The sequence below is a fragment of the Acanthopagrus latus genome, chromosome 16 (genome assembly GCF_904848185.1).
Source record: "Acanthopagrus latus isolate v.2019 chromosome 16, fAcaLat1.1, whole genome shotgun sequence".
In the NCBI taxonomy this organism is placed as follows: Eukaryota; Metazoa; Chordata; class Actinopteri; order Spariformes; family Sparidae; genus Acanthopagrus; species Acanthopagrus latus.
The window spans coordinates 5874054-5889801 of NC_051054.1; the positions used below are offsets into that span (position 1 = coordinate 5874054).

At 42.6% G+C, this 15748-nt stretch overlaps 1 protein-coding gene across 8 annotated transcripts in view; it reads left to right on the plus strand.

Annotated features, from left to right (window-relative positions):
• smoc1 (SPARC related modular calcium binding 1) overlaps positions 1-15748 on the plus strand; it is a 61070-nt gene that overhangs the window by 40250 nt on the left and 5072 nt on the right. For 6 of the 8 annotated variants that reach the window (XM_037071624.1, XM_037071620.1, XM_037071622.1 and 3 more), the window contains 5 exons: positions 4062-4254; positions 6062-6144; positions 9276-9381; positions 10560-10804; positions 12190-12223. In XM_037071624.1, coding sequence (XP_036927519.1) covers positions 4062-4254; positions 6062-6144; positions 9276-9381; positions 10560-10804; positions 12190-12223 — 661 coding nt within the window. Of the gene's footprint in view, positions 1-4061; positions 4255-6061; positions 6145-9275; positions 9382-10559; positions 10805-12189; positions 12244-15748 lie in introns of all 8 variants that reach the window. The other 2 variants (XM_037071621.1, XM_037071625.1) reach the window with 1 other exon arrangement.

A 15748-nucleotide genomic window follows, 5' to 3' on the forward strand; every position in this document is an offset into this window, starting at 1 on the left:
TGATTGTTTTTTGTCATTTCTTTCCTACGTTCGTACGTATCAATGGCAACTATTTTGACCATCCATTTAAGGGCCGATGTCCACATAGTGGTTTTTTTTCGAGTAGAAAAGTGGCAGTGGTGCACTTGGAAGAACTGGGATGAAGAGAGATTAAACGCCGCACGTGAAACTTGTCTGTACACCTGCTGCTGTGTGATCGACATCGCTCCTTTAGACATCAGGACATCAGGCAAGATGGATGTGTGTGCATGACTCAATGTGTTACGGACAAAAAAAAAAATGGTGAATATCAGAAAAAGTGAAAAAGAACTCCAGCACCTTTCTTAAAAGTTGAGAGATTTTCAACTGAAAACCCCCAGAGTGACCACGAACTCTATCGCCTCTTTGAAAACAACAAAAAAGATGCTTCCGCTCAAGATTAAAAAAAACCCCTATGTGGACACGGGTCCTACATTATGGACATTTTGGTTCCAGTTTCTTGATTTGTTGCTTTTCTTCATGACACATCTTGACGGTTTTTGACTGTCTGTCAAATATAACGAGCAACTGGACTATACAAGCAAAATCAAGAAATCAAGAAAAACGAGCGTTAGTTGCAGCTCAATATTTATAGTTCTCAACTTTTCAACCTGCCCTCCTCCCAGCGTTTCCCTGTGGTATCACTGTTGGCGCTGCGTGTTGCGTTACAGATGCCAACTCTTCAGGCCCAAATCCTAAATCTAAGACTGAGATCATTACACACATAGCTTGCTTGCTTTCCGTCTTGCTAAAACCATTTCCAAACTAGAGAAGATGTGTTGCAACAAATCCTCAATATTTACACTCCTCGGGAATCAGAACCTCTCCAATCCTTCTCTCCACTCAAGAAGCAGCTCTCTGCTCTGCACACATGAGCTACGTTATTCATTTGCTGGCTCTCTTGTCTCTTGATACCCCATAATTATGATTTAGAGCGATGTGGAGATTGTGTTAGTGAAACGTGTTTGCTTAGGCAAAGCGATGCAAAGTCCCATTTTTCAGAGCAGACGCCTTGTTGCCAGGCCTTGACGTGCTGTTGTTCCAGCGCTGTAAGGAGGGGGAAGCGCTCTGTCATGCAGCTCATTTATAAACGTGTGTGGACAACCAGAGAAACCCGCTAACCGCTGCTCCAGTGAGGCAAACAAAAGAAAAACAAAATGCTGAAGGGATTTAATGCAATCGGGTCTTATGAAAGCATGATTTTGTGTGAAAAGTTATGCAGGGTGAGTCAGTTTGAGGCAGCAGAAAAGCTTCTGTTTCACTTTTCAGCACAACAAGCGACCACGGTAGCACGTAGCAACCAAACACGCTAACCAGTGATGATTTCAAAACCTTTTTTTTTTTTTTTTTACAAGTGAACTCTCCATCATCTCCGGTTTTGGTTGCACTCAGGGTCGTAAACACACACACGCCACCTAACATACCTACTCACAGAGCTCCCCTATTACTAACGTTTCCGCTATTTTAACTGCAGAGAAGTCTTGCGAGAGACAATATTGCAGTGATTACCGCACAGCTGAAAGCCATTGGAGTGAAGCGAAGAGTAGAGAGAGAGGGTGGGGCGGGGTGGGGGTTGGTTCAGAGAGGGAGGTAGAAAGAAAGAAAGTGAAAGAAGAGAGGTGGAAGGAGGGGATTGAAAGATAGATCAAATATAAATGATGAAGGAAGAGAGGCTGTGAAATCAGGGAGAGAGAAGATCATTTAAAAAAATAGTTTCCAATGGCTCGGAGAAATCGAGGACAAGGTCCAAAGTGAAAGGCATGAAATGGGATGAAATGGGATGATCAAACACGCTGCAGACGGTCATCTTTTGTCCATTATCAGTTCGCCACGAAGAAAAAAATTACCACAACAACAAGCACATTTTTACAACCAACAGCGACATCCTCTTGTGTGGTTTGCTATTTTTCAGCACAATATTTGTTTTCCGAGGGTTCGTGTTTCTCATCATCTGGTTCCTGCCAAGGGAAGAGAAGTAAAACTGAAAAAAGCAGAGAAACAAAAATAAAAAATAAATAGAGCAGAAATGCAAGGCAGGCAGAGAAGTCCTAGATTGAATTTCAACTCTGCTCATAACTGAGAGGATTACATTGCAACAGTCCAGCAGCCTTTTTTTTTTTTTTTTTTTTTTTTCCATTTATATGTATAAAAACAATTTTCTTTTGGGAATCGTAGCGCCTGGCGCCAGCATAACCTCTGTATAATAAACAGTGCTAAATAATTTGGATGTGGAAGGAGGCTTGGCGAGGACCAGAGCCACGGTGCAGCGTTAAGAACACTTGAGAGTGAGTCTTCGCAGGAGAGAAAGTTCTCTGCTGCAGGGGCAAGTTTAGTTCTCGGCTGGCAGTCGTGCTCAGGAAACATGAACTCTCAGACAGACAGACACACACACACACACACACACACACACACACACACACACACACACACACACACACAGCTGCTGAACCTGCCATCACTCTCATCTCCATCCTTGGAGGATGACAAAGGACTAATGTGATTAACTTTTGTAGATTAGATTTTGTGAAATTACTAATTTTTCTGTGAAATCCAGAAGCATCAATTTTCCTGAAAAGTGACATTTAGGGAAAGACTGATCTAAAGTTTCAAAAAAAATTGTGTTTGAATGTCATGACATCACCGTCAGAAGAAAGAGAAGCGGGTCACTTCGCTCTGTCTGTGTTAGTTTGAACGCTGGACGATTTGGGTTGTTTTGAATTTCTTGCGCAAGTTTAACCACAAGTTTATTTGGCTCAAACAGCCTGAATACTTTACTGTGCATTTGTCCTAAGATAGCAAGCAGCAGCAGGCACTGTGTGTTTTCTGTGTTTTTTTTGCATCATTTTTTGTTCTAACTTTTGCTTACATATTCTGTTCCTCATTGGGGAGAAGAAAAATGTATTCACGTTCCCATTTCTTGCTTAGTTTCCCTCCCCCTTCGTCAACTTTTCTGTTCCTGGACATTTTGCCTGGCTGCTACTATGAACGTCACTAGTAGCTACAACCACTCGGCTGGAGTACAGTTGCTGGAAATGGATAGCTAACGGCTTGACAGCATCAGTGCACAAAGAGCAAAATCGTGATGCATTCAGGGTCATGTAGTTTATGGACGCTGTACTTCTATGACAGCATAGACATCATTGTAAAGCACAAATTGTATTCTTCACAGATCCTTTTTGGGTTTGACATGTGTTTAATCTGCTGTCCAACCTGGAAACAAGCTTGATTAGAGCGATTCAACTTGACTGGCTTAAAAACAAAAAACTCCTTCACATACAGGCAGACATTGGATCGACTGTTAATATCAACTATTAATTAAAGCCAGTTTAAGTAAAGAATAAAAAGTGAATGCAATGCTTGAAGAAGAGGAGAAATCCTATATATCGACTTACAGAACCTCTCTTCCTGTTGTTGTCTTGAACCAGGCAGTGGCTGTGCCGTATTGTCTTGATTATGCTTTCGGTTCCTGGAACTGTGTGACTACCCGAACTAATCAGCTCCAAAAATGTGAGAGAGCCACGTCACCGCCCTGAATAAAAAAAAAAAAAAGGAAAAAAAAAGGCCTTTAAACGGTTAGCATGACCCTGCTCGATTGCAGATCAATGCTTCATCGCGCACTCGAATGTAAAATGAAGGAACGGATCGGGAGCGGTGGAAGCACTCTGCGTCGCCAGGGTAACAGGTTTAGCGGCGCAGCTCTGTTGTATTTTGCTGAAGAGTGAGCGATGGACTAAATGGATGTGAATGTAAATAGAGCGGCGGTGGGACGAGGTGTCGCAGGAGCATCTCTCGCGGGCCGAGCTGCTGCTGTTGAAGATTTGACACTTTGTGGCAGATTGTGGAGCGAAAAGACTTTTCAATACAACCTGAGCTTTTATTGTGGCAGGGCTTCGTGTTGAAGTCCAGCTGCTTGAAATAAAACCCATCCGATGAGTTAATACAGCTTGGTTTGCAAAAAAAAAAAGTGTTATTTTATCATATAATGTGTTTTTCTGGTTGTCTGATTGTGCATTGTGCATTGAGTGTGTTTCTCACGGTTTTAGAGAAAGTTCCCTCTTGTGACCAGGAGCGACAGAGCGCACTGGACGAGGCTCGGCAGAATCCCCGCGAGGCCATTTTCATCCCGGACTGCGGGCCAGGGGGCCTTTACAAACCAGTCCAGTGCCACCAGTCTACGGGCTACTGCTGGTGTGTTCTGGTGGACACAGGACGGCCCATTCCTGGAACCTCCACCAGGTAATGTCTTCTTTGTAAAAAGCACTTAACCCATATATTTAATAAGTTACGACATCCACTAGAATATATAATAAGCTTCTGTCCTTATTGGATGTTTATTTCTTGTCACAAATGATCACCAGCATTACTAGAATTAATCCTGAAAGAGGACATCAATATCTAACAAATTAAATGTCAAACTGTTCAAGAAAAAAATGTCACTTAAATCTTCAGATTTAAACCTCAGGGTGGAGGGCCAGAGGAGAAGTCCAAGGATTACCAAAATCTTAGCTATTCCTCCTCTGGGAAGCTTGAAATGTAAAATCTGGTGGAAGTCGATTAAAAAGATCCAGAATGTGGGATGTAGTGACATCTAGAGGCGAGGCTCCAGACTGCAACCAACTGAATCCCCAGCCCAGTTTCAGGCAAATCCATCAAATAATTTATATATTTTAGTCTAGATAAAAGTGGAGGAGCAACAAACCAACAGGGTGTCATTGTCATTCCTGGAGCTAACGGCTAAAAAGATTTTGCTGCTCCGACTTTAAATTCATCATTAAAGACTTCTGGATCATGCTGCTGCTGCTGCTGCTGCTGCTGCTGTTGCTGCTGTTGCTGGCTCACTTGGCAAAAGCAATTAGCTTCAAGCCCCTGATGGGAATTTCTTTCAGCTGGCCGTAAACACTCAGTGTTTGGTATGACGTCTGTTTTCAGCGCAGTCGCTGCTGTTTATATTGCCTGCGGGGAAACGGTGGAAGCACAATGGACGTCACGTGGACGGAGACAGAAAAATGCCGAACAAACGATGCTCATTGCTCATGTTTCGGTTGTTTAAAAGCTTAAGTTGTATCTAGAATGTGAATATGAACACAAGGGGGGGGAAGATATTGGCTGTTTGAAAGCATGAACTGGTAAATAGATGAGCTGTTTTTGTTTCTGAAGGAGCTTCATTATTCTCTCTCCATGGGAGGGTTTATGTTTTACAGGATGAGGTACAGACTTTTTTCCAATCAGAAAAAACAAAAGGTTAGCTGGTGTTCAGCTTTGCTCCTTATTTGAAGACAGGATACTTTCAAATTCAGGTATTGAAATAAGACATTAAAATAACTCCCTCACCCAAAACAAACTCTCATCTGCATTTCTCAGATATTGGATTACAACCTCAAGGCGATTTTTATATCTTCACTTTTGTGTTTTGGACTGGACCTCACGCCACTCATCCTAATTTCTTTCCTCTGGACAGCAATGTGAAGAGTCATGCATCAGACATCCCATCTTGGATCGGTGGCCCTACAGACTGTGAAAAAAGAAATGACAACTTGCTTTTACTTTGAAAAGAAAAAGGAAAAAAAAAAAAAAAAAAAAACGGCAAATGAGACACACATGCTCAATTTTCCATCTGATTCGAGAGCCACTGATACAATAGCCAGGAGAAAACGAGTCATGCCACGCATAATGCCGAACAGTTTGTTATGGCTTTGTGCACGTCAAATCAAATTTATTTATTATGCGTCGATAAAAAGAAAGGTTAATCGCCGTCGTGAATTCTTTACAGAGCAGTGGATGCACAGATTAAAGCCAAAGAGCAATAGGTGGTGGATTTAAGTGCACGCAGACAAAACATATTTCTCCTGCAACAATAACATCCGAGTTTGTCCAGAGAGATTGTTTTGTTGAGTCTTATTTTCTTTGGCTGATGAAATCTGTCATAACTAGATTCTCCTCAGACGTGTCAGGTTCTTCACAGGTTAAAAACGTTTCTTTCCTCCATCAGCTTCTTCTTATGTCTCCGCCATGTTCCTGCTGTCCTCTCCTCTCTGTGTAACAGGTACCAGACGCCGGAGTGTGACGGCGCTGCACGATCTCGTGTCTCGGACACAGAAGATCCCTTCCAAGGCCGAGACCTGACAGGTTTTTCTTGGATTCATTTTATTATCTTGTGTCAAACTGTATTTTTAACAAAATGTGGAGGCTTAAATACTCATTAGTAAATCAAATTTTGAGTCGTTTTTTATAGAAGGGCTCAGACAGAAGTAGACGTGAGCACCTCTGCAGCATTTGTAAGAACATACAAACACTCGACTCTCTTTCTCCAGCCTTGTGCACGCCACTTTCTCTTTCAAGGTGTGCTGTGTTCAAGTCGAGTTGTTTTTGAATGCACCACTGAGCCCAGTTATTTATTTCAGATGCATGTTCTGAAACATTACACATTCCCACCTGTACTTTCTGTGCAGTTGCTGATTGGAAAATCTCTGTCCGGGGGAGGGGTTTAAAGAAAAGAGAATTAATGTTGTAGCTCTGAGACTTGGAGAGTGTGTCGGATTTCACTTGTTAAGTCCTGTTCTGACCAAAGATTCACAACAGGACAGGTAGAAACTTGTGCCGGTCCGCTACAATCTGAAAACCTACCCATTTACACCAAGGTGACTAAACGAGACAATAGATTGTTTTCATAGCAAAATGTCTTTTTACCTTTTTTTTTCTAGGTCTTTTTAGGCTTCATGTCATTTGCCAAATCCTAAAATATCAATGAGCACAGTGATAGTGAGTTAGTTGCTACAGCTGCATTTCTAGAACTTGAGACACAGTCCTTTCGTTAATTTTTCCCAACTACTGGCCTGGCCTGTTTGCACTGCTGCACCGTTCTAAACCAGTTTTGTTTCGTCACAAATCTTTGATCTGAATTCGACATACATCCCCCCCCACACACACAAACTTCATGCTAACTGATTAAGAATCAAGCGAACCGCACTTGGTGGTGTTGGATTCCCCCGGCAGCAAACATCAGAGACTCTGCAGCAGAGGTCGTAACCTGGGCTCAGACTCCTCTGCCCTTGTTACTGCTCACTTACTTTTGTTGCCCCTCTGTTTCCCCATCATTTTAGGTTGCATTGTAACTCTTATTTAATTCCCCATCTGGTGAGTTTACAGAGTCAAGCATGACTCCTGACTGTGCAGCAGATGTGTGGCATGTTTTATGGAAGGTGTGAGTGTTGCGGGGTGTGGTGGGCCGGCTGTGGGGGGGCTGCTGGGGGTGTTGGAGACCGCAGGGTGCTGAGTGGAGGGATATTTTTATGTACTGTAGAGGGATGTTCTGAACCGCCACAACAAAGCACAACATTTCATGGTTGTCACATCAAGGAGAGGGGAGAAAAAAGAAAAAGAAAAGAAAAAAGAAAGCTTGAGAGGGCAGTCTATTAACAGCATGCAGCTACAGGTTCAATCTCACCGGACACAAAGTGGCACAATACCACCACTGTCAGGGGGAAGAGATACTGTGAGAGCTCGTCCCCTGAGAGCCACGCCGGGGATCTGTTCACTTCCAGTTCAGTCAGTTCAGGAACGTCACTGAGGTCCTGGTTTTATTAGAAGAAAAACTGTCATAACACTGTGGAACAGCGCTGAAACAGTCTCAGATTTTATTGCAGCGTCCTTAATAATGTTTTCATGTTCCAAGTTTCACTGTGCGATTAATTCGGCCTGTCTGTGCACCGATGTGAGACACATCCACACGACTGAGTGTGAAGAGAGCGTCAGCGATTCAATATAAGCTACAACTAACTATTTAAACGATAAGTTCACCCAAAGATTCAGTCATTATCTAACTCACCCCAATGCTGATGGAAAAGTCAGGGGAAGTTTTGTAGTCCGCAAAACATTTCTGGAGCTTCACAGCAATTGGACGGATTGGATTGGATTGGACGTGGAATGAAGCTGTGTGAAGCCGCTGTATTTGGTTTGTTTTGGTTCTTGATTTTCAATTTATAAAAGAAGTCCCCTGTACTTCAGTTGTTAAGGAGAATACTGGAATGCTGTTTTGCTATGAAGCTCCAAAAATGTTTTGTGGACCGCAAAACATTACCCTACTATTCTACCCTATTCATCAGCATGGAGGCAGATAATGAATAGATAACAACAGAATTTTCATTTTTGGGTGAATTTATCCTTTAAGGTGCTTAAGGTAATTCTGGTGGAAGACACTGAAAAGAAAAATATCTGTATTATAAACTGCCACAGGGGAACATTGCGTTGTTTTAATGGTTTATAAGTTAAAAAAAATGGGCACAAATTTCCCACAATCCTTCATCGCTGTAGACCCTCCTCTCTGAGCCTGATAAGATGTGTATTTTTAGAGAAATATCTTTTTAAGACGAAGCTTTAATGTGCTTTAAAGTCCTCAGATTTACGAGATCAAGGTCCTGCACCACACTGCGCCACTGACACCTTGCCACATAGGCAGCGTACAACATAACGATCTGCGCTTCATAACACCCCAATTTAACACTTGGATTAAGGCGCAGCAAGGCAGTGCTTCTCAAAAGCTCGTCGTGTCGTAGGAAATGCTAATTGGATTCACCTGGCGGGGCGGCGGCCCACCTCCCACAGAACTGAGCCGGCACAAAAGGAATGAAAAAGACAAGAACAGAGCGGAGAGTAAGGAGGCCACAGCGCTCAGAGGGAGGAGGAGGAGGAGGAGGAGGGAACCGGCTGAGAAAAGCCTGAGCGAAAAAAAAAGAAAGAGTGAGAAGATTAGTTTACTATGCAGCTGCGTTTGAAGTTTTCCCCTTTAAGAGACACAATTAGGAGGGAAAAATTTGCACTGGTTTAGCGTGCCATTAAAACCATAACATCTGGGCAATTAAAGAGAGCTACCCAAGGTGTTCAGAATTGTGTCATAAAAGTTAACAGGTCTGCGCTGCTCAACAAAACTCTCTCATCACCGCACACTTCTGTTCCACCTCTCGCCATGTGCCTCGGCCCTGCGTTCCCCCTGAGCCTTCGCAAAACAGCCTTAATGTAAAATATACTCAGAATGATTCACCGGCGATTATAAAAGCAAGCTGGTAAACAGACACACCTGGTTCGTCACCGGGCTCTGGACGAGGTTTACGTGCTTTTTCTTCTGCTTTCCGTTTGCCATCTGTCCCACTGGTTCAGTGGTGCTGAGGCTTCAGAGGCGCTTCAGCTCCACTGTACCGTAATGACTGAACTTAGCTATGGAAGGTAATTTTGGTGTATTTGTGTCCTTTGATTTATGCCAGGCTGCCCAGAGGGGAAGAAAGTGGAATTCATTACAAGCTTGTTAGATGCCCTCACCACAGACATGGTGCAAGCCATAAACTCACCAGCCCCCTCTGGTGGCGGGAGGTAAGTAGTGTCACGCACTCAGGGAAGACTGTAACTAAGTACATTTATTTAAGTACTTGAACTTCACTTGAGTATTTTCAGTTTTCTGCTACTTTATACTTCCTCTGCACGACATTTTACTTCTTACTCATTTATTTGATGATTTTAATTATCAGTTTTGCATGTAAATCCAGAAAACCCAGTCAGAGGGCTGCAGGGTCTCTGCAGATTCAAGACATTAACACGTCTTTTCTCCCCGTTCCAGCCTCCCTCTCTGTCTGTTTCTGTCTTGCTACGCCCGCCGTGCATGATATGCACCAATATCTTGAGATCAGTCTTGTGATGTTGGGAAGGCGGCGTGCAATGATGATCGATAATTCCCCTCAAATGCATTAAAACTAAAATGTGAGGAGTAGAAAGTACAGATATTGGTGTTCAGACGTAAAGAAGAGAAAGTAAAAAATAAATACTCAAGCACAAATACCTGCAAAATCTACAATGTATTTGTACTTGGCTAAGACAGGCAGAAGTACTTTGAGACTTTTACTCAGTTACTGTTTGTGTGTAATTCTCACTTGTACCTGAACAATATTCTAACATAAAACTCTTACTTTTACTTAAGTGTCTGGGTACTCCTTACAAACTCTGGTTGTGCCTGAGCAGGACAACTCCTGGCTAAATCTTGATCTGAGAAAAACCAGAAGAGGTGGAAGTTTTCCATAATCTTTCCCTCTGGTTTTATAAATTAAAGGCTAATATTTTGTCTCTGACGATAGACAGATCTTGGCACGGACACTGACGGGACTTAAAGGTATTTGGATTAAAGCTTTCCATGCCGTCCTGAAAAGATGATTCCACTCTGCAAAGTTAAGCAGAAAATTGATTTGAATTGCTTTATTGCATGCTAAGCTGTAATAATATATAATGTCAGTTTCTGACATAAAACAAGACTGCCTCAACTATCCAGATGTACATCCTCTCCTGCACAGGATGTTTTCTGATTTAATTTTATGTAAATCAATAAATGGATCAATCTTTCCTGAGTGTTAACTGATGGGATCATGTGTCAGGATGTGGTGTTTTCTAACCATCGTCTGTCAGCCTATGTAAAACATAAATGACTAATGCTGTAAAGGTAATTAAAATCGTTTTGGTTTTTAAACATCCCTGTTGTCACCCTCACGTGTTCCTCTGTCCAGGTTTGTTGAGCCTGATCCCAGTCACACTCTGGAGGAGAGGGTGGTGCACTGGTACTTCGCCCAGCTGGACAACAACGGCAGCCACGACATCAACAAGAAGGAGCTCAAGCCGTTTAAGAGGTACCTGAAGAAGAAAGCCAAACCCAAGAAATGCGCCCGCAAGTTCATCGACTACTGCGACCTGAATAAGGACAGGGCCATCTCCCTGCAGGAGCTGAAAGGCTGCCTGGGCGTCAGCAAGGAGGGTAAGAGGATCGGGAGGAAACGGGATGGTTGGGAGTGGGAGTGGGTCGGCAGGGTCACAGAGGAGGGTCATGACCCTGGTGTGAACCTCAGGCCAGCTGGAAAAAATCTGCATACAAGTCTCCTTCAGTTAGAGATGCTTTTAGACATGCAGAACTCATCTTCTCCAGTTTAACAGCTACTCTGATGGAAATAAAGCCAACTGAATCTCAGGCTCAGATTGAGGATTGATTAGATTGACGCCGTGTTTCCACAGAGCTTTGTGTGAATATGTGAGTCAACCCAAAGTAAATTCTTTCCAATTGTAACCCCTCTGGTTTGTGAAAGTCCTTCTTTACTTTTAACTTTAGTCTAGAATATATGGATAACGAAAAACTGCCACATAAATAAAGAAAGAAAGGCTTTAAAAAAATGTAATTCTATGACAATAAAAGCACCAAAAATTGTGTTAAAAGTAAATGTAGGCCTTTAATTCATAAAATGTGACATAAATTGTCATTTTCACTTTTCTTCATCCTGGTTATTCTTACTTTTTCATTCTTATCTCTTAGTGATTTGCAGAATAATTGATAAATCAGTTTAAAAAGGAATAAATTAATAAATACATTTATTAAGAAAGAAAATGGGAAAGTAAATAAATAGGGCAAATGAAACAAAGGTAATAAATACAGACACAACTTAAAACATGTATGTAAGAGTTTATTAATCAATACATACCTAAATCTATTTATAGTATTAATGACGATTTATTATTTCAGTTTTTTTTTTCTTTAATCAATTAAATTGTATTATCATCGCAATGGAAACAAGAGAGCAACGGGAAATTAGCCTCTCTCTCATATTAGTGGCCCATAATTACAGATTTTAGTAATATACTAAGATTTAAATACAAGACAAGAACAATTTCCATTTATTTCCATTTTGATTATTACTGATTCCGTCATCATGTCATAGTTTCAAAGAGTCGAGTCAGCCGGCCGTTGAGAGGAAGGGATGAAGTCACAGTGCTGCATGTGACAAACAGATGTGTTGGCAGTCAGTACGAGGTGCACGGCTCCACTTTACACCCACTGATGAATATTTAGACGAGACAAATGTATTAGTGGATCGCAGGCGCTGTCTGGGCCGGAAAAGCTGAAACTACTCATCATGAGCGTACAGACGGGTCCTAATAGAGATTATTAGCGACTGTCAGAGGCTGCTGCCAGCTACAGTCCTGATGTCATACAGCAGAGAGAAGAAGAAGAAGAAATGATGAAATTAGGTTTTCGGTCAAAGTAAACTTTAATTTGTGACAAATTATTATGTTATTTTTGGCAGGTAGCTTTACTGATGCAGTAAAACATCAACTTCTATCAAATTTAATTCTTTTTTTTCTCTTTTGCAGGCAGTTCAACGACAAGTGGCAGCCAAGGGACAAGGCAAGGGACAAAATTGTTCAGTAAGGCAAACTAATCTGCTTTCACTAACTCTGGCTGCCTCCGGCTTTGAGCGCTGTAGTCGGTTTAAGGTGTAACCCATTAACATGCACATTGGTAAGAGGAGCTACGTGATGTGGTTTGATTTGATTTAGGCGTGTATCTTTGCAGAGTTGCAGTTATGTGTGTTGTGTGATTGTGTGTGCACAGAAGTACACATTTTTGGTTTTTATTGTGATTTTCAGGTCAACTCTTAACGTTGCAAGTCACAATTGTTCTCCTTTCATTCATTCTTTTTGGGAATTTCTTCAAATTTGGTTCAAATGTTCACTTGGACTCAAAGATGAACGGATTAGATTTTGGTGGCCAGAAGTTCACTGTGACCTCACAAAACATATTTTTGTCCATTACTCAAGAATTCATCCAATAATTTAGAAAGAATAAGAGCGACAACTTGAATGGTGCACGGAGGCGTACAATACAAGCCGCAAACCTAATGGGTCATCTTAAAATGTCTCGTTTTACCTGACTAGAACCTGAAAATGTTCCATTTACAGTGATAGGCGACAAAGAAAACCAGCAAATCCTCTCATGTGAGAACAGGGAATCAGAGAATGTCTGGCTTTTTTTGCTTGAAAAATTCCTGAAAAGTGTAATCAGCTGCAGACTAACTTCCTGTCAATCAGAAACTGAGCTCTTGACCTTTTTGAAATCTCTTTTCTCGTTTCTACTTGGACTCAACAATAGATTGGTTGAAAAGTGTGAAACCAACAAATGTTGCGAAGGAATTGACCTCCCCTCTTTACTGATTTACTCTCGATCTGTTGGGATTCCCCCCGTTGAGCGATTATTGGTCCCGTCGGTGCTGTTGACTCTGGCCACTGGGCCCGGTTCAGCGCCACATAGCACTGAGGTCATGTGTTTACCCTGGCACTGCCCCACCGCGCCTGGAGAACAGTGGCTCAGAACGGGCATAACGTCAGGCCTCTCGGACCCTGGGCACGGCTGCCAGGATAAACAGCCCCGGTGGTGGAAGAGCAGCGAAGGAGGCTCGGTCAGTTGTTTTTCGTTGTGGTCACTGAATCTCTCACCTTCATGCTTAAGAGCTGGGGGTAAATGGCCTGACAGTTTTATATGGCTTCTTATGCTGCCACTCAGGCACCCAGAGCTGGTGATGATTGTTGAGAGACTGAGGTATTTTAAAGAGAAAGAGACAGAGAGAGCCTGCATGAAAGAACATATGGCAGCACTCTGCCTTGACTAAGATAGACGGCCATTGTGTTCAGGTATGCCTAGCTGAGCCTCAATGGCCTGGATCCCTTTAAGTCAAGCTGCCTCTGCCAGACATTAAATCTTATCATGCTCTGTCGCAGCTTTGGATAGTCACCGGAGTGTTGTTGGACATATTTACAGTTTACAGTACGTGCTTTTTTTGGGGCGGCAGGGAGGAGGATTGTGAGCATGTGGGGCCGAGTGGAGCACATCTGCACGAGGCTCCTCGCTCTGACACGTTGACAACAGCGAAGGAAAACATCTGAATACCTTGTGTTAGTTTTGAAGCGCCGGAGAGGGTGGCATCCATTGTCTGGAAAGCTCATTATAGATGAGATATGAAACAGAAGCCCGGGGCAGTGGTTGTCTCTGGAAACCCTTTCTCACAGTCTGGTAACTGATGAGCAGCCGGTCTGGTAGCTGAGATATTCCCAAGATCGTGTCTCATTTTCTGTAATGAACAAAACACCAAAGTCTTTCATTGTCAGACTTGTTGCGATGAGCTTCAGCGGCGGGGCTCTCGATGTTCTTTTCGGGAATAAACACGCTTTTGTGTAAGTACAAACACATGCAGGTGTGCATGTATAAATGCCTGCACGCAACTAAAATACACAAGCACACACAAGTAGAATATAATTGATGAACGATGGTGAGTGCTTACAGAGGTTTTAGTTTGCCGGATTCATGAGCTGCAGTGTGAGGAGGTGTGTATTTTTTGCCTGCAACACACAGTTCATCCTGCAGCACACTACAGTCACTGCACACATGGCTTCACATATGGCCAGGGACTAAATGTGTTAATTTATTTAGAGGTTAAATTATGGAAAGTAATGGACTACTAACCCTTGTAGCCTTTGGATGTGTTTGCCAGTGGATTTCTGTCAAAATCAGACATTAGTTTTCAGTCAATAGGCAGTGCATCGTCCATCGCTGATGGCTGACAGTGATTTAAAAGGTTCCCCGCCAGAGAGTGCAAAGGTACTGTGTCCCCTCATAAGGCATGAGTTGATAGCAAGATTATTTTCTTATCAAAACAGGTCAGTTAAGCAAACCGAAGACGCCTGGTTACATTGCTAGCAGCGGCATTTCTTCCAACCCAGCTGATGTTATTTGCTTCATCTTATCTTTTCCCTCTCGGTTAAGCCAGTAACTTTGTTTTAAGTCGCTGATGCTGAACACAACAAAAAATCTGTTGCAGCTTCTTCCAGCATTCAGGTGCACAGTGCTTCCAGTAAGTCCCCAGTTTAAAGGTGGTATGAGGAGCTTTTAAAGCCAACCTATCATGTGATCTGGTAACTGACTTTGAACTAAACTAAGTCTCCTAGATAACTCTGCAAGGTAGAAAGCAACACAGGCATGCTGATGCCTTTCTTTGAGATGTCAGGGGTGAATCTAATCTTTCCGATGTTTCCCAGCGGTAATGAATCGAAGAGCGCTGCGGTGAAGGGCATCCAGTGGTTTACGGGTAGTTAGAGCAGCATGAGCCCACAAGATAACGACATGCTCTGTAAAGATTATGAGGAGAAACTTAAGTTTTGTTGGACAGTCAGAAGAGGGAATACTGTAGGGAACATTTGTAAAGAATGACTTAAGCTCTGTTCATATAAAATCATCATTTCTCTGCACTAAAGAGTAAGGTTTTTTTACTGATGGTTTGTACTAATTATAGTCCCATAAATTACATAAATTTATGATCATATTAAATTCAATCTGGTGTCATGAAGTACCAACGACTAAGAAGGAATATGAGAAACGTTACCACCTCATTACTGAAGTCATTTAGGGGCTGATTTCACCTGTGAAAGGCCGTTTTAAATGTCCTGCAGGTGAGGCTCGTGTTGACAAAAGCAGTCATGTGTTACATGTCCCGTCTGCTGTTTTATGTCAAACTCCTCTCTTCCTTTCTCGTCTCCTTCCCCGCTCTCTCGTCTCTTCTTCTCCTGTTTGTCCTGGCTGTGTCCATCATTAGGCGGGAATGAAAGGAGGGCATTATGAGGCAGGCCTGGCACCGAGGACGCAGGACCATTAGAGAGCCCAGAGCTCCGGCCTCCTAGAGCCAACAGCAATTACTCCGCACCACTAGTGTTTTAATTACTGTGACATCAGCTCGACACACCGGAGTGCGGGGTTAAAGCGTTACAGAGGTCGAAGGGGACTGTGACAGTTAGGCATTATTTACTAGCATTTCCCTGGAGATGCTACAAAAATCCCAATTTCATTGGCTGACAGTAAACTCAAACCTGAGTCCTTCATGTA